Genomic DNA, 25,081 nt, shown 5'->3' with positions numbered 1-25,081 from the left:
ACATACTTTTCCCACCCTGCACTGTGAATGTTTACACGGTATGTTCAATAAAGACATACAAACGTATAATTGCTTGTGTGTGATTAGGTTAAGCAGACCGTGTTTGTCTATTGTTGTGACCTAGATGAGGATCAGATCACATTTTATGACCAATTTAGGCAAAAATCCAGGCATTTCCAAAGGGTTCACATACTTCTCCTTGACACTGTATATTGCTTATGCCTATTAGATCTCCACAGATTGTGGAGAGGGCCTGGGTCTAGAGTTCAGGGGTCGGCATTGATTTAAGCCAGGCTATAGTCCCGGTAACTTTCTCTGCTAAGAACCTTTATCTGTTTCATGGGCCCCAACTCACTAGTTTACTAGCTCCCACTACAATGGCTTATCATACCTCAGAAGGCTCTTACACAAACCAGAAAGTACTGTGCCAGTGGTATCTTAGCGTCTTTGGATTGTCACTCACCTTGAACATGATCGCACAGGTAATGCTGATAAGATAGGAATGCAGAAGGAGTGGAACGGGGTCATATACAGGCTGTCTGTCGAGGGTATTTCCGCATGTGTGTGCGTGCCTGCACACGTGAATGTGTGTGTGTGTGCTGCTGTATGTGTGTGCGTTCTATCCTTCTCATTCCCTCGCTGTCCTCCTGTGTCTCTATAGGGTGGAGTTGGATTTCCATGTGAGGGACTGTGTTCAGAGTTACACCCAGCCCTGGCTGATGGTCAGCAGGAGGTAAGCTTCTTATGATGGCACATAATGATGGCACATAATGATGGCACATAACCCTTGTTGTGTGTCCGCTACTGGTCATTAACCCTTGATGTGTGTCCGCCACTGGTTATTAACCCTTGATGTGTGTCCGCCACTGGTTATTAACCCTTCATGTGTGTCCGCCACTGGTCATTAACCCTTGATGTGTGTCCGCCACTGGTCATTAACCCTTGATGTGTGTCCGCCACTGGTCATTAACCCTTGATGTGTGTCCGCCACTGGTCATTAACCCTTGATGTGTGTCCGCCACTGGTCATTAACCCTTGATGTGTGTCCGCTACTGGTCATTAACCCTTGATGTGTGTCCGCCACTGGTCATTAACCCTTGATGTGTGTCCGCTACTGGTCATTAACCCTTGATGTGTGTCCGCTACTGGTCATTAACCCTGGAGCGCTACTTGGTGTGCGGGCGTTGGGACAATATGACTAAAGGCAGTGGAACACCAACTCAAGCCTACATGCCAGGTGGCTCGGTCTCCAGGACCAGGGTTGGTGACCGCTGGTGCAGACGACACAGTGGAAACCTATGTAGTGGTTTTTACATTGGGAACCTACAGAATGCAGTGGTTTATGCAGTGGTTTATACAGTGGAAACCTAGGCAGTGATTTATACAGTGGAAACATATGCAGTGGTTTATACAGTGGGAAACTATGCAGTGTGGAAACCTATGCAGTGATTTATACAATAGAAAACTAGGCAGTGGTTTATACAGTAGAAAACTATGCAGTGGTTTATACAGTGGAAACATATGCAGTGTGGAAACCTATGCAGTGATTTATACAGTAGAAAATAATTAACCACTGAGTGATTTATACAGTAGAAACCTATACAGTGGAAACCTTTGCAGTGGTTTATACAGTAGAAACCTATGCAGTGGTTTATACCGTGGAAACCTATGCAGTGGTTTATACAGTGGAAGCGTTATGCAGTTGTTTATACATTGGAAACCTATGCAGTGGTTTCTACAGTGAAAACCTATGCAGTGGTTTATACAGTGGAAACCTATGCAGTGGTTTCCTTGTCAGATGCAGCACCACAGGTGTCCTCGCCCCTCGTTTGTCTCACAGGAAACAGAGAGATGTCTGAGAAACTGTGATAACACCTCTCTTCATCTTCACACACTGATTACAGCCAAGGCCTGCTGGTTTTATCTCTCTCTCTCACACACACACACACTGCGCTTCTGTTTGTATGTTTGTATCTGGTTTGTCATTTGGTTTTTCGATTAAAATGCCACTGGTGTATTAGTAACCATGCCGTATCTGGGGTTGTGTGTGTGGGCAGGTGCCAGGGAGATGGTTGGAGTGCATATTCCGAGCGGGCAAGTCTACACAAAACTCTGCAGAAACAGACTTTTGAATCCGACCTCCAGCCAGAGAAACAAGAGACACGGGTAAGCACAAAATATACACAAGAATGCGTACACAACACCACGACAAAGATGACCCAAATAGGTTTTTAACAAAATAGATCAGGGTTCGGGTCCGCAATGAGCAGTTCTGTCAGTCCCATTGTCATCAGGAGACCAGAGTACATCCAGAGTTTACAGTAGTATCGCATGCAGTTCTCAGATACATTACAGATTGAAATAAACAGAGTAAGATGATACCCTGGGTACTGTATAAGAGAAAGGTAACATGATCATTATGAAACCCGAATACTACAGTTGTTTCAATCTCCGGACTCCTTAGATCGATTGTTATAGATCGTTTTTTTTAGCTATATGCAGTGGTTTATACAGTAGAAACCTATGCAGTGGTTTATACAGTAGAAACCTATGCAGTGGTTTATTCAGTAGAAACCTATGCAGTGGTTTCCTTGTCAGATGCAGCAGAGGAAGGAGAGAACGGACGGGTTGGGGAGCACAACACTGAACACAGAAGTGTTTTGTCATTCCTATTACCTCTATCCTGGCGCCATCTCCCTCATGTTTACCCAGCCTGCCCTGCACACAATGATGTGTGAATATTCATGCAGTCCTCATCTGTTTCCGTCCAGCCCCAGTCAGCATCCAATTCTCTGTCCTGCCAAGTCCCCAGACAGCACCCAGCCAACCCCATGCTCCACCTCTCTCAGCCCCTAGTCCCAAGCTCAAAGCTCCAACCTCCTGACAGTCAAGTCCCAACCCCAGCTAACCTCTGTCTCCAGCCTTAGCCAGCCCCCAGCTCTATTCAACAGTCCTTCCCCCAGCACCAGGCATCCTCAGTCAGCTCCCAGCACCAGCCAAGTTGTCCCCAGCCCCAGCTCCTCTCCCCATCCCCAGCCCCATTCCCCAGGTATTGCCAAGCCCCAATCACCCAAACCAAAGGCCCTTTGTTCCAGCCGTGGGTTTCCCATCTGCTCCAGTCTAGAGCGAGGAGAAGAACAGGCTTATTGTAACTCCGCCTCTAATGGTCCCATGCTCCAACACTGCAGCACTCTGGGGATCATTAGCAATCCTGTGGGGTTGCCTGGAGCCCTGTGGCCCAGATTGGGGACGCCTGGTTGGGGTTGGGGCACTGTGAGGCAGTGGTCGGGGTGTGGAGGTTAGATGGAAGATGGATGGATGTTTCCTCTTACGTTTTAAAGGGTGAAATTCCTGGATTGTTGAAGACGAAAGATTTGAGTAAATATTTTTGACCCAAATGAGGCAAATTTGCTGAAGGATGGCAACAGAGAAAATTAATGAAGGGTGCGGGTGCGCTGTGGGGAGGGAGGGAGGGGGGATGGCGTGGTTGGAAGTAGGACGTAGACGGAAAAATCCAGAGCCGTCTTGTCATGTAGCTCAGTGGTAGAGTGATTCCATGTTTGCAATACCCCTGATTAACACGGGTCTCTCTGTGATGGTAGGACGCACCCCTTTGCGCCGAAGTTGCTGGGCTCCCCTGGAGTTGAACCCATTAGTCATGGATTCCATGAGGTTGCCTCGATTCCCTTGATGTTAGGAATCTATGGACGACGTCTTACCTCTCCGCTGCACTTGCATAGCAAGTTACCGGCCTAAGCTCATGAAGTAATGCAATTATTTGGAAACACTTGCAATGCAGGCCTACATTAAATATACTTTTGTTTGGGAGAAGTGACATGATTTTGTTGGCAGAATTTAGTATTTTGGATGTTCTCTTTAAGATCCTCTTCCTACCTCCTCACTCCCTGTCCGTTCCCTCTCTTCTAATACCTGTCATTATTATTACAGGTGAAGTCCCCCTCCCTGGCGGTACTGAGTGATGACTCCGGCAGGACCCTGACCTCCTCTGACTTTGACCTCCGCTCTGGTCTGACCCCTGACCCCAGAGTGGACGGGCTACTGCGCTTCAGTAACCATGATGACCTGGACAGGTTCAACCTGGAAGCCCGGCAGGGGAACCGCCACGCAGACCTGTTCGCCTTGTACCCACCCACCGACGAGGTGAGAGAGGGACATGCTCGCGCCTGCACACACACGAACACTAGCGATGCGCGGGTTGACTCATAACCTGCAATCCCCGCGTTTACAGTCCCGAGTGGCGCAGCGGTCTAAGGCACTGCATCTCAGTGCTAGAGGCGTCACTACAGACCCCGGTTCGATTCCGGGCTGTATCACAACCGGCCGGGATTGGGAGTCCCATAAGGCGGTGCACAATTGGCCCAGCGACGTCCGGGTTAGGGTTTGGCCGGGGTAGGCCGTAATTGAAACTAAGAATTTAGGGTTTAGGGTCACGAAGTATTGTGTGTATAAAGGGCGGGTGGATTGAAAAAAAAGAAAACAATACTATAAAAAGTCCATAAATGTGTCATTCTTGTGAAATTGATATCTATGTGCTACATTGAGGTTTTTATTTTCATTATTTTAGGCTTCCTGGCATTAGTGCATAAGCCTAAGCTTTATGGCATAACAGTAGGCCTACACAGGCCAAATAGCCCAGGCCAGTCACCAAACACTTTTGTTAACGTCAATCCACTGAGGAAAAAAGGACCATGTCGGAGTTGAATTCAATAGGAGAAAAGCTGCGAAATGCAGAGTTGAAAATAGAAGGGAAGTGTTTTGGAAAGATTTAGTGAAGAGGAATATAGCAGAGGCTCTATACAAATTCGACAGTCACAAGACGGGGGATTTCAAATAGGCCTAAGGCACATAAAGGGAACTGTACTTTTTAGATGGGTTAAATGGAAACTGATATCTGGACACTGACTGTAGGTGTATAACCTCTCACATGGCCTTCATATTAACTCTTGCAGAATTAAGCATTTCTTGAAGTATAATGATAATCCAAATGTAGAAACATTTTGACTCGGGAACAGGAGTGAAAAAATAAATACAAAATTAATTCAGCATCTTGAGAGAATGTAAATGCGCAGTTACATTATATACTGTCTGTAGAGGTGTATCATGAAGCTGATTTAGTATTTCAACCACATAAAATATGAATCTAAGCCAAACTGAAATCTTATCAGAAACATGTTGGGTCATTTTTACAGCTTTCTATTTCCTTAGTCAAACTAATTTTGCACAGAAAATCTGACCCGTTTACATTTTCTGTCATTGCATTTTCTCCCCGGTCCCTAAACTTCTTTGCTCTGAGAAAGAAGCATTAGATGACAGAGCACTTTACAGATGTCAACTAGAGTGAAGCATTTATGACATTCTGGTGAGCAAGGGTTTATTTAGTCTTCTAGGGCAACATATAATAACAGAAGAGAAGCTGCATGTATCGAATTATAGACAAGTTGACTAACAAATAGCCTACCCAAATGTCATAAATTATAAAAAGAATCATATGTAAATCAGGCAAAAATAAACCTGCTCCCACTGTCAAAAAAATGGTTTCATCGTCTCTGACTGTAGCCTACAGCACATTTTCTATATTAGAAATCTATATTAGCGGGTTACCCTATTTTAGGGTCGGTTGCGATCCTCAGATTTGAACTTTATCACATATAGTCGGGTGGTTGTGGATGGGTTATTAGCAATTGCCGGCAGGTGCGGGTGAACAAACAACTGACCCGTACATCACTAACGCACATACATGAATACAGAGCATGCTTCAGAGGAAGCTTGAATTGATATGAGTGGCTAGATCATGACATTCCTCTGGTATTCCAGGATGATGCGGTGGAGATCCGGCCTATTCCCGACTGTCCCAAAGAGCACATGGGAGACAGGATCATCATCCGGTGCCAGGCCATCAGGTACAGTAATTACATTACTTATCACAGAAGGAAAATAATTGTATGCGTCTAGCTAACTAGCTACCTGTATGTGAGCATCAACAGAGTGTGTCTGACAGGGTGTCAGAGAGAGACGTGTAGCCCACAGAAAGTTTGTGTGAAAAGAACACTGAGAGGACATTTTAGCATGAATTTGTGTGCAGCTGTCAGACCATCATTTGTCTTTGAGAAGTCTAACCAGAGCATTTCGTTTGGTCTGAACCATTGCCGTTAGTGTGGTAGCTGTGCGGTACAGTGGCTGTTGCATTTCCTCTAAACCAGGGGTATTCAACTCTTACCCTACGAGGTCCAGAGCCTGCTGGTTTTCTGTTCTACCTGATAATTAACTGCACCCACCTGATGTCCCAGGTCTAAATCAGTCCCTATTTAGAGGGGAACAATGAAAAAATGCAGGCCAACTGGCTTCGAGGTCCAGAGTTGAGTTCGAGGGCTCTAGACAATCACTTTCTGTGGAATACAGTCCCTCTCTCTCTTTCCCTCACTCATTTTCTCACCCTCTTCCACATTTTATATGTGGGCTCGCCTCTTCTTTCTCTCTCTCTCTTTCTCTGCATTCTCTCTTTGTTCTCTCTCCTTTTCTCTCTTTCTGCCTCTCCCACACCGTTAAACTGCCAAAGATTTCCGCTAAGTTCTGCATCATCTCTAAGCAGTGTTTTGGCAGCAGCCTGTCCCAACCTTCAGCTCGACTCATCGCTCTCTCGATAGGCTTAGTGCTATGCATGTGCTATGCAATGCAAGTGCATGCGTCCACATTTCGTCTCACTGTTGCATCTGTTGATTATCCCGAGTTGATGAATAGAGTATAGTACAATAGAATAGATTGATTTTAACAGGTGATGTTTGCTTGCTGGTCGACACACTGCTGCTATGAAATGACAGTCTGATACTCTTTCTCCCCGGTCCGCCATAGGTTTGAGATTGATGTGGAACCACTGTTTGCCACCCTGGCTCTGTACGACCTGAGAGAGAAGAAAAAGGTACAGTAGGCCTTCTGATTTTTATTAGATTTTTCAGAGTGCTGTATTCTTTGTCCTGCTTATGAGGTGATGAAGAATCCCATGTTGTTGGAGGTTAATGCGTGCCAAGGACAAGACGCGCCATAGCAAAACGTCGACTGCGCGCAGTAGATCACCTTCTCGGGTGTCGACGATCCGGGGTCGATTCAACATGTAGAGTTGTCGGGGAAATGAACAGAAAGTGACAGCCGATGTCCTGGTCAGGGGCAATAGGACTTGCTTTTCACTGTTCGTCAGCACAGGAGCATTCCGTCCTTTCGGTGATGTTATGGCCAGTGTGTTAGGTTTGTGTTGGTGGTCAGTGAAGTGATGTATCAGAGGTGATATCCAAGGCTTTAGCCGCAGTCCGGAGGCCCTGGGACTGAGAGGCCTCACCAGTAGAGCAAGCATAGCCGCGTTCATAGGAGTGAACCATCTAATTCACACTGTACTCTCCTATCCAAACACAACACCGTTAGCCAAAGCTAGTCGCATGTGTGTTATGTACTTACACAGCTGGATATTTATTTGGAGTGGAATTTGGATTTTGGGTTTTAGGCCTCAAGGGCTCCACATGTCCCTCATTAGGATTTGAGCCACTGACCTCATGGTCATCTGGCCACACTGCATCCTGGTTGGGCAGTCTGTGAAAGTATTACGGTTTGTTTTGTTTTGTACTGCCTTTCCCTTTATTATGCACCACATCAACTGCATAGCGAGGGACTAGATGCTGCTATTCTCCATAAGTTTCATCAGGCACAATGTGTTATTGTGAAGGTTAACACAACATCCTCCTTATTGAATTCATTGGAGGAGGGCGCAGATAGACCTGACAAAGACACCATGTTGTTGGCCCATGAATCATCCCTCTGTTACGGAGCAGGATGACATACTGTCCGGCTTGTTTAACCAATTACAAAGATATGACTCAATCTGGAAAAGAGGGGTTTGGTGACTGAGGTTCTCTCTCTTCTGTCGCTGTCTCTCACACTCTCTCTCGATCTGTCTTTGTCTGTTTGTCTCTCTTTCTTTCTGTGTCTCTCTCTCTCTCTCTCTCTCTGTCTCTCTGTCTCTCTGTCTCTGTCTGTATTTCTGTTTCTGTCCCTCTTTATTTCTCACGTTCTCCATCGCTTTTCTGTTTCTATGCAGTGAAATGCTGTGTTTTAATGCTGTTTTGGTTTCAAATCTGGGAAATATGCAGCAGATGTTGATATAATTCCCTTGAAACGTTCCTCTAATCCTGTCCTGACTGACTGAGAGGGTTACAGTACACCAGGGGTCCCCAACTAGATTCAGCCGCAGGACAGTTTTGAGTGGATGGTCGGGGGGTTGGAACATAATTCTGAATCATTTGTACTCTGCAAAAAGCTCAAACAGATATTACAGTATGTTTCACAAAAACATAATAATTTAAAACCTTGATTACACTGGTGCCTGGTCAAATACAGTATTTCTCTCTATTTATGAGTGGAAGTACTTTGGAAAAGATATCCTAAATTGAAATAATTGTGAGCTCAAATTCTAGTGATTTTTACAGTATTTTATGCCCTCCACCTAAAAAGAAAAAAATAAGACAATTTGATTTTTTTGCTCAGAAAACTTTTGCGTGCCAAATAAAATGCCCCGTGGGCCAAATTTGACCCGCGGGCCACTAGTTGACAATGCCCTGCAGTACACAGTAAGGAACGATTATTATAGCGACAATGGTTATGACTATTAGACCAACCACGGTGTGCGTATTGACTACAACAGCAATAGGATACCAGCATGGTGCATCCAGAGGTTAAGTGGAGGTTTATGCCAAATGTTTAGAACCCAGCCAGGGATCCTCAGCTGTGCTGTGTCTCATCAAAATTAATGTGACGTGCTGTGGAACTCTTGGCTTTTTAAAGTTAATAACCTTTGCATAGCTGTCACTATGGAGACGATGTGAAATGTTGAACTTTGAAGTGTTGACCCCAAGTATCAGAGAGAGACGGACGGCAGTTTGTTGTAGCAGTCCTGCTATGAAATGTTAAAGACTGTTGTAGAAGACTAATAATGTGACATGTGGATTGAGGAGAAGTTGTAATGGACCTCACATGACACTCAGAGTACTGGGTCTCCATAAGGTCATCCTTTTCTTAGGACACAGTCACAAAAGGAGGTGTAGAAACAGAGGCTTTTTGCCATTTTCGCTTTCTTCAAAAAAAAAATTGTTGTCATTGCTAGGGCTAGCTGCGATTCAACCAAGGATTGTCTTTTGACAAAAGTGCTGGGAGACACTTCGTTAAGAGAAGATCGAGAAATGGAGACTGAAAATAACCCTACCCCAAATATAGCTGGTTTAGCGTTTTTTGAGTTAAGCGGGCAATATTGGGGTAAGGTTATTTTCTGTCTCCACTTCCCGATCTTCTCGCGACAAAGTATGTCTCCCAGCACAATGCCAGCACAATGGTTGAATCGCAGCTATGCTAGGACCAGTGTGCTATTGATGTGCTATTATACAGATGCAGTCAAATACACTGAACAAAAATATAAACGCAACATGTAAAGTGTTGGTCCCATGTTTTACGAGCTGACATAAAAGATCCCAGAAATGTTCCAAAAAGCTTATTTCTCTAAAATGTTGTGCACAAATTTGTTTACATCCCTGTTAGTGTGCATTTCTCCTTTGCCAAGATTATCCATCCATCTTACAGGTGTGGCTTAACAAGAAGCTGATTAAACAGCATGATCATTAGACACAGGTGCACCTTGTGTTGGGGGCAATTAAAGGCCACTCTAAAATGTGGAGTTTTGTCACACAACACAATGCCACAGATGTCTCGAGTTTTGAGGGGGGGGGTGTAATTAAGCTACGGACAACGAACACAATTGCATTTTATCAATAGCAATTTGAATGCACAGAAATAGCGTGACAAGATCCCGAGGCCCATTTTATTTTAAAGATACAGTATTGGTGACCAACAGATGCATATCAGGTTTCCTAGTGAAATCCATACGTTGGGGCCTAATGACTATTTTCCTCATATGAACTGTAACTCAGTAAAATTAATTGAAATTGTTGCATGTTGCATTTTATTTTAATTTTATTTTAATTTTATTTAACCAGGTAGGCTAGTTGAGAACAAGTTCTCATTTGCAACTGCGACCTGGCCAAGATAAGGCATAGCAGTGTGAACAGACAGCACAGAGTTACACATGGAGTAAACGATTAACAAGTCAATAACACAGTAGAAAAAAGGGGAGTCTATATACATTGTGTGCAAAAGAATAATTACAATTATGCAGATTAACACTGGAGTGATAAATGATCAGATGGTTATGTACAGGTAGAGATATTGGTGTGCAAAAGAGCAGAAAAATAAATAAATAAAAACAGTATGGGGATGAGGTAGGTGAAAATGGGTGGGCTATTTACCAATAGACTATGTACAGCTGCAGCGATCGGTTAGCTGCTCAGATAGCAGATGTTTGAAGTTGGTGAGGGAGATAAAAGTCTCCAACTTCAGCGATTTTTGCAATTCGTTCCAGTCACAGGCAGCAGAGAACTGGAACGAAAGGCGGCCAAATGAGGTGTTGGCTTTAGGGATGATCAGTGAGATACACCTGCTGGAGCGCGTGCTACGGATGGGTGTTGCCATCGTAACCAGTGAACTGAGATAAGGCGGAGCTTTACCTAGCATGGACTTGTAGATGACCTGGAGCCAGTGGGTCTGGCGACGAATATGTAGCGAGGGCCAGCCGACTAGAGCATACAAGTCGCAGTGGTGGGTGGTATAAGGTGCTTTAGTGACAAAACGGATGGCACTGTGATAAACTGCATCTAGTTTGCTGAGTAGAGTGTTGGAAGCAATTTTGTAGATGACATCGCCAAAGTCGAGGATCGGTAGGATAGTCAGTTTTACTAGGGTAAGTTTGGCGGCGTGAGTGAAGGAGGCTTTGTTGCGGAATAGAAAGCCGACTCTTGATTTGATTTTCGATTGGAGATGTTTGATATGGGTCTGGAAGGAGAGTTTAGAGTCTAGCCAGACACCTAGGTACTTATAGATTTCCACATATTCAAGGTCGGAACCATCCAGGGTGGTGATGCTGGTCAGGCGTGCGGGTGCAGGCAGCGAACGATTGAAAAGCATGCATTTAGTTTTACTAGCGTTTTTAGAGCAGTTGGAGGCCACGGAAGGTGTGCTGTATGGCATTGAAGCTCGTTTGGAGGTTAGATAGCACAGTGTCCAAGGACTGGCCGGAAGTATATAGAATGGTGTCGTCTGCGTAGAGGTGGATCAGGGAATCGCCCGCAGCATGAGAAACATCATTGATATATACAGAGAAAAGAGTCGGCCCGAGAATTGAACCCTGTGGCACCCCCATAGAGACTGCCAGAGGACCGGACAGCATGCCCTCCGATTTGACACACTGAACTCTGTCTGCAAAGTAATTGGTGAACCAGGCAAGGCAGTCATCCGAAAAACCGAGGCTACTGAGTCTGCCGATAAGAATACGGTGATTGACAGAGTCGAAAGCCTTGGCAAGGTCTATGAAGACGGCTGCACAGTACTGTCTTTTATCGATGGCGGTTATGATATCGTTTAGTATCTTGAGCATGGCTGAGGTACACCCGTGACCGGCTCGGAAACCAGATTGCACAGCGGAGAAGGTACGGTGGGATTCGAGATGGTCAGTGACCTGTTTGTTGACTTGGCTTTCGAAGACCTTAGATAGGCAGGGCAGGATGGATATAGGTCTGTAACAGTTTGGGTCCAGGGTGTCGCCCCCTTTGAAGAGGGGGATGACTGCGGCAGCTTTCCAATCCTTGGGGATCTCAGACGATATGAAAGAGAGGTTGAACAGGCTGGTAATAGGGGTTGCGACAATGGCGGCGGATAGTTTCAGGAATAGAGGGTCCAGATTGTCAAGCCCAGCTGATTTGTACGGGTCCAGGTTTTGCAGCTCTTTCAGAACATCTGCTATCTGGATTTGGGTAAAGGAGAACCTGGAGAGGCTTGGGCCAGTAGCTGCGGGGGGGGGGGGGGGGGGGGGGGAGCGGTTGGCCGAGGTTGGAGTAGCCAGGCGGAAGGCATGGCCAGCCGTTGAGAAATGCTTGTTGAAGTTTTCGATAATCATGGATTTATCGGTGGTGACCGTGTTACCTAGCCTCAGTGCAGTGGGCAGCTGGGAGGAGGTGCTCTTGTTCTCCATGGACTTCACAGTGTCCCAGAACTTTTTGGAGTTGGAGCTACAGGATGCAAACTTCTGCCTGAAGAAGTTGGCTTTAGCTTTCCTGACTGACTGTGTGTATTGGTTCCTGACTTCCCTGAACAGTTGCATATTAGTAAATATTGGCACTCTTGCATAAAAAAATAAAATAATACTTTTTTGGGTGTGATTACACGTGTATTTGTTTGATTTACAGCAGCACAGGACAAATAAGAAAAAATAAATAAAAACAAATGTAGATTTAAAATCATAAATGGTCAGACAGTGCATTCGGAATGCATTCAGACCCCCTTATTTACATAAGTATTCAGACCCTTTGCTATGAGATCCTGTTTCCATTGATCATCCTTGAGATGTTTTTACAACTTGATTGGAGTCCACCTGTGGTCAATTCAATTGATTGGACAGGATTTGGAAAGACACACACCTATCTATAAAAGGTGCCACAGTTGACAGTGCATGTCAGAGCAAAAACCAAGCCATGAGGTCGAAGGAATTGTCCTAAGAGCTCTGAGACAGGATTGTGTCAAGGCACAGATCTGGGTAAAGGTACCAAAAAATGTCTGCAACATTGAAGGTCCCCAAGAACACAGTGACCTCCTGCATTCTTAAATGGAAGAAGTTTGGAACCACCAAAACTCTTCATAGAGCTGGCCGCCCGGCCAAACTGAGCAATCGGGGGAGAAGGGCCTTGGTCAGAGAGGTGACCAAGAACCCTATGGTAACTCTGACAGTGCTCCAGAGTTTGCCAAAAGGCACCTAAAGGACTCTCCGACCATAAGAAACAAGAATCTCTGGTCTGATGAAACCAAGGTTGAACTCTTTGGCCTGAATGCCAAGCCTCACACCTGGAGGAAACCTGGCACCACCCCTACGGTGAAGCATGGTGGTGAAGCATGGTGATGTTTTTCAGTGCCAGGGACTGGGAGACTAGTCAGGATTGAGGAAAAGATTAACGGAGCGAAGAACAGAGAGATCCTTGATGAAAACATACATACAAGTCTCTGAATGTCCTTGAGTGGCCCAGCCAGAGCCCGGACTTGAACCCGATCTAACATCTCTGGAGAGACCTGAAAATAGCTGTGCAGCGACTCTCCCCATCCAACCTGACAGAGATTGAGAGGATCGGCAGAGCTTGTAGTGTCATACACAAGAAGACTCAAGGCTGTAATCACTGCGCTTCAACAAAGTATATAGTAAAGGATCTGCATTTTTGTTTGCTTATATTTCTAAAAACCTGTTTTTGCTTTGTCATTATGGGATATTGTGTGTAGATTGATAAGGGGGGAAAACGATTTAATCCATTTTAGAATAAGGCTGTAACACCACAAAATGTGGAAATAGTCTAGGAGTCTGAATACTTTCCGAATGCACTGTAAATGGCCTAGACAAAATTATTCACAATTCACATTCATTTGGTTAGTTGGAGGCAATGATTTTCGTATACTGTGTAATTGATCTCACCTGTGGTAAATTGCAGGGCCCTTTTATAACCATTGCGTAAACTATTGAGTAAATTTCACACCACATTTCTGAATGCGCTTTTTCTGAAAAGTCTGCATGTCCAGAAATATTGAGATTTATAAACTTAGCGCATGCCTTCCATGTAGGCCTATGCATGTTTCCCGTTAAATATGGGACCTGTCGTAAAACCGTGCGTGTGCGAACGGGTGTTAAAACTCAGTTTCGGAAGAATTATTATTATTTTTTTTTATGGTAACAATAACCCCCTGTATTTTGGGGATTATTGGAACTAGGTCACGACAGTTTCTATAAGAAAGAGCAATGGCAATTTTGATCACATTGTCCGTAGATGTGTGGGCAGAATGTTTTGAGATGTGTGTGGAACGCGCAGGAACAGTAGCCTTCACGTTGTTACTCTTAGCTGCCTATATAGCAAGTGCCATGTCCGCGCATTCTGCAAGATAGATTGTATGTTCGAAACTATTTTAAAGTAGGCTAACTGCTACAGTCCACACTTCTATGTATGTTCAATATTTAGTTTTTCAATCGATTATTGGGTTTCTATGTCCTGCCATAAACTCTGAGATTAAATAGGTTTATGATGTCGCACTCCTATTGCGCAGCAATACTGTATCCTACCCATACTGTTAAAAATGCTACATAAGCTACCGGTCTATTTACTGTGTTGGCAGAATGTTTTAGTCTTTTGCAGTAATTTTATTTGTGTATTGTTTGTATAGCGTTGTGTTTGTGTGCTTGTCCTTGTCTAGCAGTGTTTTGTTACTTGTCATGTTTTGTAATTTTGTGGACCCCAGGTAGAGTAGCTGATGCTTCTGAAAAAACTACTGGGTGTCCAAATAAATAAATACATTTATGCTGTATACCACACACTTTTTGGGGGGTATATTTTGTACACAAGCACAGTTTATAAATGAGGCCCCAGGTGCCTACAGGATAAAAATAGCCATTCAAATGGGTTTGAAAAGAAAGAACAGAACATTCTGCTCCATTGCACTCCATTGTAAACTGAAAGGGTGCCAATATATTTGACTGCATCTGTAGTAGAATGGTGATTTATAGTAGAGCTCTTAGCTGAGTGGGGGAGTGGGTTCAACAGCTCTCTGCATGATCCCAACCTCTAAAAAAGTCACATGGTCAAAAGCCTGTCGGACAGAAACCAGTTGGAATGTAGGATGAGGGAAAAGGGCCTGTCCCAATACTAATTTCTCTACTGGGTCACATTACGGCACAGCGTAGCAAAACGTTTTGCAACGAGTTGGTCCAATCCACTACGAAGGTGAACTCCAGCGTTGACCTTCTATGTTCGACTTCCTCAGATATCCGAGAACTTCTACTGTGATCTGAACTCGGATCAGTTTAAAGGGTTCCTGAAACCCCACACGCCACAGACGGACCACTCCACCCTCTCCCGAGCAGCCATCTTCTCCATCACATACCCCTCCCCAGATATCTACCTGGTCATCAAGGTAAGAAACACCATCTTATCCACCTACATCTATCTACAGTACTTTCTCATTCAGGTAATACGCATACCTATACTGTGCATAGATCTCCAGTTGTTGGTCATTAAGGTAAACATTATAGACCTATCTACCTCCTCACATATTTCCCATGGTGCCTCTATCATTTGAGTTCCTCTTAAGTTCATTGTTAGAACCTTTTGTAGGAGCATCATTAAATCTCTGCGCTGTTTCCCAAAACCACAAAAACCTGCCTCAGCTAAGTGTCGTTAGATGCTTTTTTTTTGCCCTCCCACGTCACTTTAAACACACAAGATCTCCGCTAAACATAGAATCACATGGTTTATCCATCTCTCTGTCCACCAATAACATCAGAACAAAGTAGACTACAAATACAAAGTTGCCAATGTTTTTGCAATTGATACGTATAAAAATATGCTTAAAATGAAAACCGAGATTACTGCATTCAAATATTAACAGTAAGCTATAGGCCTATGTCAATCATATTGAAATACATTTCTTGTCCAATCCCTTGAGTTATCTTTTGCTACTTGTAGGCTACTGTCTGTAATTTGCCCCAATATATTGTCTAGCCTCACATGTGCGCAATGATGTGCCAAATTGGGGATTTCGTGCATTTGCAGCCTTAGGTGGTAATATCTATCTGGGAGCTGATCCATCGTCAGTATTGTGAAATAATTATAATGTCAGGGAAAGAGTTGAATGGAGAAAGCTGATCTGAGAGAAGTGGTCCCTTTCGATCTTATCAGTATTGACACATGCTTCAACGACCGGTCTCTCTGCGTGGTGTTTTGGGAAACGCATGTCACATCTTCGGGCGTTGTAGGAAAGATGCACTGTTGAAACACTCGTAAGCTTAAGTTCCCGTCGCGATCGGGGAACTGGGCCCTTTGTGTTAAGGTAACATATTTTATGTCACTGACCATAGACACCTGTGTACAGTATTAGCTTGTCCTGGCTGTGTTTCAGATAGAGAAGGTGCTGCAGCAGGGGGAGATCAGTGACTGTGCTGAACCGTACATGGTCATGAAGGAGAGTGACTCAGCGAAGGTAGAGTGCCATGAGGAGGCGCGACACACACACACACACACACACACACAGCAGCTATAGGTTGTAATTGTGGTTATGTGTGGTTCCCTGGATCAGAATAAGGAGAAGTTGGAGAAGCTGCGCAGCCAGTCAGAGACGTTCTGTCAGAGACTGGGTCGCTACCGTATGCCCTTCGCCTGGGCCACGGTCAACATCATGAACGTCATCAGCACCGCCACGCTGGACCGGGACACCACCGACTCTGACAGCCTCAATGGTCAGTGTGTGTGTGTCTGAGAGATTGTTTAATTGTTTTGCGTGCGAGTGTGATAAGCTGGTTTACTCTTGATCTGATGAGTCCAAGGCTTGTTGGATCGTACCTTACGTTTACCTTACTTTCCTTTTCTGTACCTAACTTGAGGGACTTGTCATGGTTCAATTCCCCTGTCCAGGTAAATCCAGCAGTCTGGATAAGAGAGGCCAGCTGCCCAGGAGGAACTCTGAGAGGTTCGCTACCATGGAAGACCAGTGTAACATGTCTGCCTTCAAACCTGCTACCATCACCATCAGCACCTTCTGCAAGCAGGTCTGGACACATGCGCTATAGAAAACAATACATGCACACACACACACTACAATATAAGCATCGCTACAGCGATATTAGCACCGATATGCTCAACGTTGTGGGTGTCACCTCGAGACAAGAAATTATTTAATTTCACACATAATCCACAGAGCAGACAAACATGTGATAAAGCCTGGCCATATCTAACCAGATATCATATACACTTACCGTAAATTCTCCATAATATTTGCAACCGTAGATGGTAATATTTCTCTAGGAGCTGCTCCGTCATCAGTATTGAGAAATAATTATAATGTTGAGGAAGGAAGGACATAATCCACATAGCAGACATGCATGGAATAGCATCGCACAGCAAGGGTGCATTTTTCCATCCTATTATCATCTGTGGATAAGCCCAAGAATCGGTGTCGCACCCCTCAATAGTTGCACCCCTCAATATGTGCCCCAAGTATTTGTCACTTTCTTACAGTATGTTTAGTTGTTGGAAAAGATGAGAGGTCTGCTGTGCAACACTGCATCTTCACACTGTTTAACTCTTGAGACAGTATATCATCCCCACCACACCTCTTCAGCTATGCAGAAAGCCCTTGTCCGACACTGTTGTTTTTAGCACATGGTGAACGTTTTTTTGGGCTCTGCTTTTTCTACAGATGAACACAAACCCATGTGTATTTGATTGAACTAGGATCCTGCTGTGTTTCAGGAAGGGGACCGTCTGAGTGATGAGGACTTGTTCAAGTTCCTGGCAGACATCAAGAAGTTCTCATCCCTGCAGAGAAGAATTAAAACCATATCAGGTAATCCTCCATTCAACCACACAGAAAGACCTGGCTATCTCTGTATGCTGTTTCACTCCGTTCCACCCAATAGCACGTGACTATAATGTACGAGTTCTAAGAGCTAGTTGTGTGTGTGTGTGTGTGTAAATGTTATGCCTGGGTTTATGTGTCTAAGTGGGACTGCAACGTTCCTTTACGTGTGACCTACTTTGAAATATCTCTCTGAAGAATTTGTGTAGTTTGAGACTGTGTTTGACTTATTTCTGACATGGTCCATGTTAGGTATGATTAAACTGGATGTGACCCCGGTCCATGACAACCCAACGGCATGTCTCTCTGCTGAGCTGATCCCAGTCATCCCAGTGGCTGAGAAGAACCTGAGACCTATCAAAGAGGTGTTGGAGTTCCCTTCCAGTGAGGTCTATGTTCCCCACAGCACTTACAGGTGAACACACACACACACACACACACACACACACACACACACACACACACACACACACACACACACACACACACACACACACACACACACCAGTCCATGCATACAAAACACACACAGGCAAACACCTTTCCCAATATTGCATATTCTGCATGTTCTCCTCAAAGCTCATTTCATCACTTCATTGTCGGTGGATATAGCCTTTAGCGAGTTAGACAGAATGTATTTACCAAAGAACAAACACTATACAGTATATCACAAAAGTGAGTACACCCCTCACATTTTTTTTAAATATTTGAGAGTAACTTTTCATGTGACAACACTGAAGAAATGACACTTTGCTACAATGTAAAGTAGTGAGTGTACAGCTTGTATAACAGTGTAAATTTGCTGTCCCCTCAAAATAACTCAACACAGCCATTAATGTCTAAACCGCTGACAACAAAAGTGAGTACACCCCTAAGTGAAAATGTCCAAATTGGGCCCAAAGTGTCAAAATTTTGTGTGGCCACCATCATTTTCCAGCACTGCCTTAACTCTCTTGGGCATTGAGTTCCCCAGAGCTTCACAGGTTGCCACTGGAGTCCTCTTCCACTCCTCCATGACGACATCACGCAGCTGGTGAATGTTAGAGACATTGCACTCCTCCACCTTCCATTTGAAGATGCCCCACAGATGCTCAATAGGGTTTGGGTCTGGAGACATGCTTGGCCAGTCCATCACCTTTACCCCCAGCTTCTTTAGCAAGGCAGTGGTCGTCTTGGAGGTGTGTTTGGGGTCGTTATCATGTTGGAATACTGCCCTGCGGCCCAGTCTCCGAAGGGAGGGGATCATGCTCTGCTTCAGTATGTCACAGTACATGTTGGCATTCATGGTTCCCTCAATAAACTGTAGCTCCCCAGTGCCGGCAGCACTCATGCAGCCCCAGACCATGACACTCCCACCACCATGTTTGACTGTAGGCAAGACACACTTGTCTTTGTACTCCTCACCTGGTTGCCGCCACACACGCTTGACACCATCTGAATCAAATTAGTTTATCTTGGTCTCATCAGACCACAGGACATGGTTCCAGTAATCCATGTCCTTAGTCTGCTTGTCTTCAGCAAACTGTTTGCGGTCTTTCTTGTGCATCATCTTTAGAAGAGGCTTCCTTCTGGGACGACAGCCATGCAGACCAATTTGATGCAGTGTATCCCCCCCCCCCCCCCCCCTCCTCAACCTCTGCAGCACTCATATGTCTATTTCCCAAAGACAACCTCTGGATATGACGCTGAGCACGTGCACTCAACTTCCTTGGTCGACCATGGCGAGGCCTGTTCTGAGTGGAACCTGTCCAGTTAAACCGCTGTATGGTCTTGGCAGCTCAGTTTCAGGGTCTTGGCAATCTTCTTATAGCCCAGGCCATCATTATTTAGAGCAACAATTTTTTTTTTCAGATCCTCAGAGTTCTTTGCCATGAGGTGCCATGTTGAACTTCCAGTGACCAGTCAGTATGAGGGAGTGTGAGAGCGATGACACCAAATTTAACACACCTGCTCCCCATTCACACCTGAAACCTTGTAACACTAACGAGTCACATGACACCGGGGAGGGAAAATGGCTAATTGGGCCCAATTTGGATATTTTCACTTAGGGATGTACTCACTTTTGTTGCCAGCGGTTTAGACATTAATGGCTGTGTGTTGAGTTATTTTGAGGGGACAGCAAATTTACACTGTTATACAAGCTGTACACTCACTACTTTACATTGTAGCAAAGTGTCATTTCTTCAGTGTTGTCACATGAAAATAATTACTCAAATATTTACAAAACTGTGAGGGGTGTACTCACCTTTGTGATATACAGTACTTCTGTCTATACAGTATGTGGACACCCCTTCAAATTAGTAGACTCGGCTATTTAGGCCACACCCGTTGCTGACAGGTGAATAAAATCGAGCACACGGCCATGCAATCTCCATAGCCAAACATTGGCAGTAGAATGGCCCGTCCTGAAGAGCTCAGTGACTTTCAACTTGTCAGTGTCACATTTCTGCCCTGATAGAGCTGCCTTGGTCAACTGTAAGTGCTGTTATTGTAAAGTGGAAACGTCTAGAAGCAACAATGGCTCAGCCGCGAAGTGGTATGCCCCATAAGCTCACAGTACGGGACTCTCAAGTGCTGAAGCACGTAGCGCGTAAAAATCATCTGTCCTCGGATGCAACACTCAATAACGAGTTCCAAACTGCCTCTGGAAGCAACATCGGCACAATAACTGTTTATCGGGAGCTTCGTGAAATGGGTTTCCATGGCTGAGCAGCCGCACACAAGCCTAAGATCACCATGTGAAATGTCAAGCGTTGGCTGGAGTGGTGTAAAGCTCACCGCCATTGGACTCTGGAGCAGTGGAAACTTGTTCTCTGGAGTGATGAATCACACTTCACCATCTGGCAGTCCAACGGACGAATCTGGGTTTGGCGGATGCCAGGAGAACACATCCTGCCCAAATGCATAGTGCCCACTGTAAAGTGTGGTGGAGGAATAATGGTCTGTGGCTGTTTTTCATGGTTCGGGCTAGGCCCCTTAGTTCCAGTAAACAGACATCTTAACGCAACAGCATACTATGACATTCTAGACGATTCTGTGCTTCCAACTTGGTGGCAACAGTTTGGGGAAGGCCCTTTCCTGTTTTAGCATGACAATGCCCCCGTGTACTAGCCTGCACAGAGCCCTGACCTCAACCCCATCGAACACCTTTGGGATGAATTGGAACACTGACTGTGGGCCAGGCCTAATTGCCCAACATTGGTGCCCGATCTCACTAATGCTCTTGTGGCTGAATGGAAGCAAGTCCCCGCAGCAATGTTCCAACATCTAGTGGGAAGCCGTCCCAGAAGAGTGGAGGCTGTTGTAGCAGCAAAGGGGGAACCAACTCCATGTCAATGCCCATGATTTTGGAATGAGATGTTTGACGAGCAGGTGTCCACATACTTTTGGTCATGTAGTATAGCTTCAAGCACTGTTGGTCCATTACTTACTACCCCTAACAGTGTATTCACTGTCTCCATTCTTACCGCCATGTATACATTTCCCTTCATGTGAGCTTTACACATGTTAGACAGCCAGTCTCTAGGTGTGATTGTACTGACCACAGCGCAATGAGCACGTAGCTTCAGGCCTCATAGTTTCTATCAACGTTGTAAACTCTTCTACCAAGAGTCTGACCTGAGACAATCCCCAGTGCTGTCAACACTTCACTCCTTCCTCCTCTTTGCGCTAAAAATGGCACCCTATTCCCCATAGGGCAGTGGTCAAAAGTAGGGCATTATATAGGGAATAGGGTGCCATTTGGGACACACCCTAAGAGTGTGTCTCCTGTCTCAGGACAGATGACCACATTTGTTATGTTGCTTTTGATGCCGTGTAATTGTGCAATATCATGCATTTTGTACTTAGCTCCACAGAGTGCCATCTAGTGGTCTAGTATTGATGTGCAAGCTCAGGCTGTCTTAACTCTGAGGTGGGAGCTCTGCACATGCCTAATGGGTTTTTCCTGACTATCTGACCTGACCGAATGCACTAGCATTTAACAGGGGTCGGTGCTATCCAAGAACTTTGGGAAGTCCCTACCCTTAAACCATAATCCTAATTTTAACTCCTACCCTACCCTAAACGTAACCATAACCTAATCGTAACTTTAACCCTAACCATTTAAAATTTCAACTTCAATAAGGTAGGGACGTCCCAAGGATCCCGGCTAGCACAGACCTTTTCACAGGCTACAAGTACAGCTTGGGCTGCGTCCCTTTTTAATATATCCTTTCTCCTGAAGTGTGCATTTACTCACTACTTCCCACAAATCTAAAATAATTGGATTAGTGGAGGCATGGGCTCGTGGGAGTGTCCATATTTCTTATGCTAGTTATTTCCTTTCGAATCAGTGAAGGGAAGTGAACAGGTGGGAGGAAGGAGAGATAATTGGCATATCCCAAGTGTTTTTCCTGGAACTATTATTCTCTCTTAAATGCCCAGACCATCCTATCCACCATGAGGATGTACTGTGAAAAATCTCTATCTCTCTCTCCCTTCGTCTCTCGCTCACTCTCTCCGTCCCTCTCTCTCCCTTCGTCTCTCTCTCTCTCTCTGTCCCTCTCTCCAGGAACCTGTTCTATGTGTACCCCCAGCGGCTCAACTTTGTCAACAGGCTGACTTCAGCAAGGAACATCACCATTAAAATCCAGTTTATGAGTGGAGAAGACCCAAGCTGTGTGCTGCCTGTGAGTTTGACATACACACACACACACACACACACACACACAATGTGTGTCGCTGTGACATTTTTGGGGGCGTTTTTATCGATTTTACTCTGCTTTCTTTTTCCTCCTAGGTCATTTTTGGAAAATCAAATGGTCCTGAGTTTGTGCAAGAAGTATACACCCCAGTCACGTACCATAACAAGCAAGTGGATAGATACTAATAATACAACTACTGCATGAAATGCATATTACATTTTCTAACATAATAAGCTTCATTTTTTTCTGTGTTCTCTGTGTGACTGGGACTCAGGTCTCCAGACTTCTATGAGGAGGTGAAGATAGCTCTGCCTGCCAGGCTGACTGAGAGACACCACCTTTTGTTTACCTTCTACCACATCAGCTGTCAACAGAAACAGAACCAGACAGCCACCAGTGAGACATTCATAGGATTCTCTGTAAGTCTGATCCCTCACACCTGGTCTCACCTGGGCCTATAGTCATGAAGTGCCTCAGAGTAGGAGTGCTGATCTAGGATCAGCTCCCCCCTGTCCATGTAATCGTATTCATTGTGATCGAAAAGGCAATACTGATCCTAGAGCAGCACTCCTACTCTGAGACGTAATGGCTGCGTTTACACAGGCAGCTCAATTCTGATCTTTTTGCCCAATTATGCGCAAAAGATCAGATCTGATTGGTCAAAAGACCAATTATTGGCAAAAGATCAGAATTAGGCTGCCTGTGTAAACACAGCCTTTATAAATACGGTCCCTGGTCTCATCTGATCTGGATCACACTGGTTTCACGTGGTCTTACATGAACATGCAGCAGCTACTCTACTGAACGTGGCGATGCACACAACAGTTCATTCATGTGTATGTATGATCAATATGTTTGGTAAGTGATACTCCTCAATGATATGTAGATAGTCTATCTCCTGTACGTGGGTGTCCATAGTGTCTGTCAATAGTCAATGTGTGCTGCTAGCTGATGCACTGTCTATCCCTCTGTGTACTGTAGTGGCTGCCTATACTGAGTTGTGACAGATTACAGACTGGTCAGTATTGCCTTCCCATCGCCCTGGACAGACTGCCTGTCAACTACTCACTGCACTCACCTGAGGTAACCGTTCATTTGTCCATTTCAGTTCTCCAGACAACCGTTAAAAAATATATATATATATATCTGTAGAATGTGAAGAGGAGTGGCTCCCCCTTGTGGATAGAATATACTTATTTGCCGTTTATTGATTGATTTACTAATTTATTGATTGGGTTTAGATTTTTTGTTGAAGCGCAAGGCTTGTGAGTAGGCTCAGAATTAATAATATGTCTCACTCTCTCTCTCTTTCTCTCTCTGCAGAAAATTCCCCCTCAGGTCCCTCCAGTCAGGTGGATGGAGAGCCACAAAGGAGTGTTCAACCTGGAGATACAGGCTGTGTCCTCTGTACACACACAGGTGAGTCTATACACATGCACACACACACACACACAAACACACACTATTTTGTATATATTTTTTAACCCTTTCCCCACCCCAGGATAACCACTTGGAGCGTTTCTTCAAGTTGTGCCATGCCCTGAAGGGCGGAGCGACGTTCCCACTCCGGGTTCGGGAAGAGAAGATTCCGGAGAACAAGCTGGAGCACGAGCTGAAGCTGAGCATCATCTCCCTGCCCTCCTCCAGACTAGAACCTCTGGTCCTCTACCTCCACCTGGTCTTAGATCAACTCTTCACCCTCATCATGCAGCCCATGGTCATCGCTGGACAGATAGGTACCTATATATAGGGGGACGTCACCTTGGTTTTCAGACAGACAGGCACCCAGGGGGACGTCACTGTCCTGGGCTTTCAGACAGACGGCTAGAGCAGGACAGGCACTCCACTGGAAGGACAGACAGGAAGTGGGAGAGTTCACCTGATGTGTTTGACCTGTGTTGTGTTAACTGTGTGTGTGTGCATGTATTTATTTCCTAGCCAACCTAGCCCAGATAGCTTTTGAGTCGGTGGTGTCCATCGTCAACAGTCTCCACAACAGCCAGGAGCTGGCCAGGGACCAGCAGGGTAGGAACGGTCTCCTAGCAACATACCTGTACTGGGTGTTCCGCCTGGCCGACCCTCCCCGGGATCTCCTCAACACAGGTAGGTACCACCAGACACGTTGTCATGGTGATGGGAGTAAGAGACTGGACGTCACTTTACATGAAATTTGCCTCGTGAGCACTACTAGAATATGCTTCGCTGAACACAGTAACTGCAGATAAGATACATGAAACAGTACTCATTTAAATGAAGGGTAACAATGTAATTACACCAATACATTGCTATAGTATTTTACCTAGTTCTTTTCAGATGATCTCATTTTGCTCTGTTGTAGCTTTGGCAACTGTGTGTTTTCTATCCCAGTTTGCTCCTCTCCCTGTAGGCTTTACAGACGCTCCCCACCCCTTAGCTGCAACCCTTCTAATTTAGTGTACCCTGCGCGCACAACCCACGTGGAATTTCTGGTCTCCGGCAGCGTTTGGAACTGCCGATCTGAAGTCAAGAATGCCGAGTTCATCTCAGCCTATGCTGCCCTTCAGTCCCTAGACTTTCTGGCCCGGATGGAGACATGGATCACCCCAGAGAACACTGCACAGGGCCACTCATTTCTCCGGTGGAGATTTTGTCTTTTCTCCGTCACTCACCTGTCCATCTCCTCATTTGAATTCCATGCTGTCACTGTCACTTGTCCACTCAAGCTTTACGTTTACGTTTACGTTGTCTATCGCCCACCAGGTGCCCTTAGAGAGTTCCTCAATGAGTTTGACACCTTGATAACCTAATTTCCTGTCGATGGCTCACCGCTCTTTGTACTGGGCGACTTCAACCTCCCGATGTCTGACTTCGAT

The 25,081-nt window shown here is 45.2% G+C and overlaps 1 protein-coding gene across 1 annotated transcript in view; it reads left to right on the top strand.

Annotated features, from left to right (window-relative positions):
• The window catches only part of LOC139412371 (dedicator of cytokinesis 8), an 85,631-nt gene that overhangs the window by 29,785 nt on the left and 30,765 nt on the right, over positions 1-25,081 (top strand). Inside the window, 18 exon segments of the mRNA XM_071159183.1 lie at positions 662-733; positions 2,058-2,166; positions 3,949-4,161; positions 5,836-5,921; positions 6,871-6,937; positions 14,956-15,105; positions 16,090-16,170; positions 16,267-16,426; positions 16,602-16,735; positions 17,439-17,532; positions 17,797-17,959; positions 22,097-22,214; positions 22,325-22,395; positions 22,504-22,648; positions 23,211-23,312; positions 23,553-23,648; positions 23,731-23,965; positions 24,168-24,332. Of these exon segments, the coding sequence (XP_071015284.1) occupies positions 662-733; positions 2,058-2,166; positions 3,949-4,161; positions 5,836-5,921; positions 6,871-6,937; positions 14,956-15,105; positions 16,090-16,170; positions 16,267-16,426; positions 16,602-16,735; positions 17,439-17,532; positions 17,797-17,959; positions 22,097-22,214; positions 22,325-22,395; positions 22,504-22,648; positions 23,211-23,312; positions 23,553-23,648; positions 23,731-23,965; positions 24,168-24,332 (2,261 nt within the window).

Source organism: Oncorhynchus clarkii, chromosome 6 (genome assembly GCF_045791955.1).
Source record: "Oncorhynchus clarkii lewisi isolate Uvic-CL-2024 chromosome 6, UVic_Ocla_1.0, whole genome shotgun sequence".
Lineage (NCBI taxonomy): Eukaryota > Metazoa > Chordata > Actinopteri > Salmoniformes > Salmonidae > Oncorhynchus > Oncorhynchus clarkii.
The sequence above is the reverse complement of the archived record's forward strand: the minus strand, read 5'-3'. Positions and strand labels throughout refer to the sequence as shown.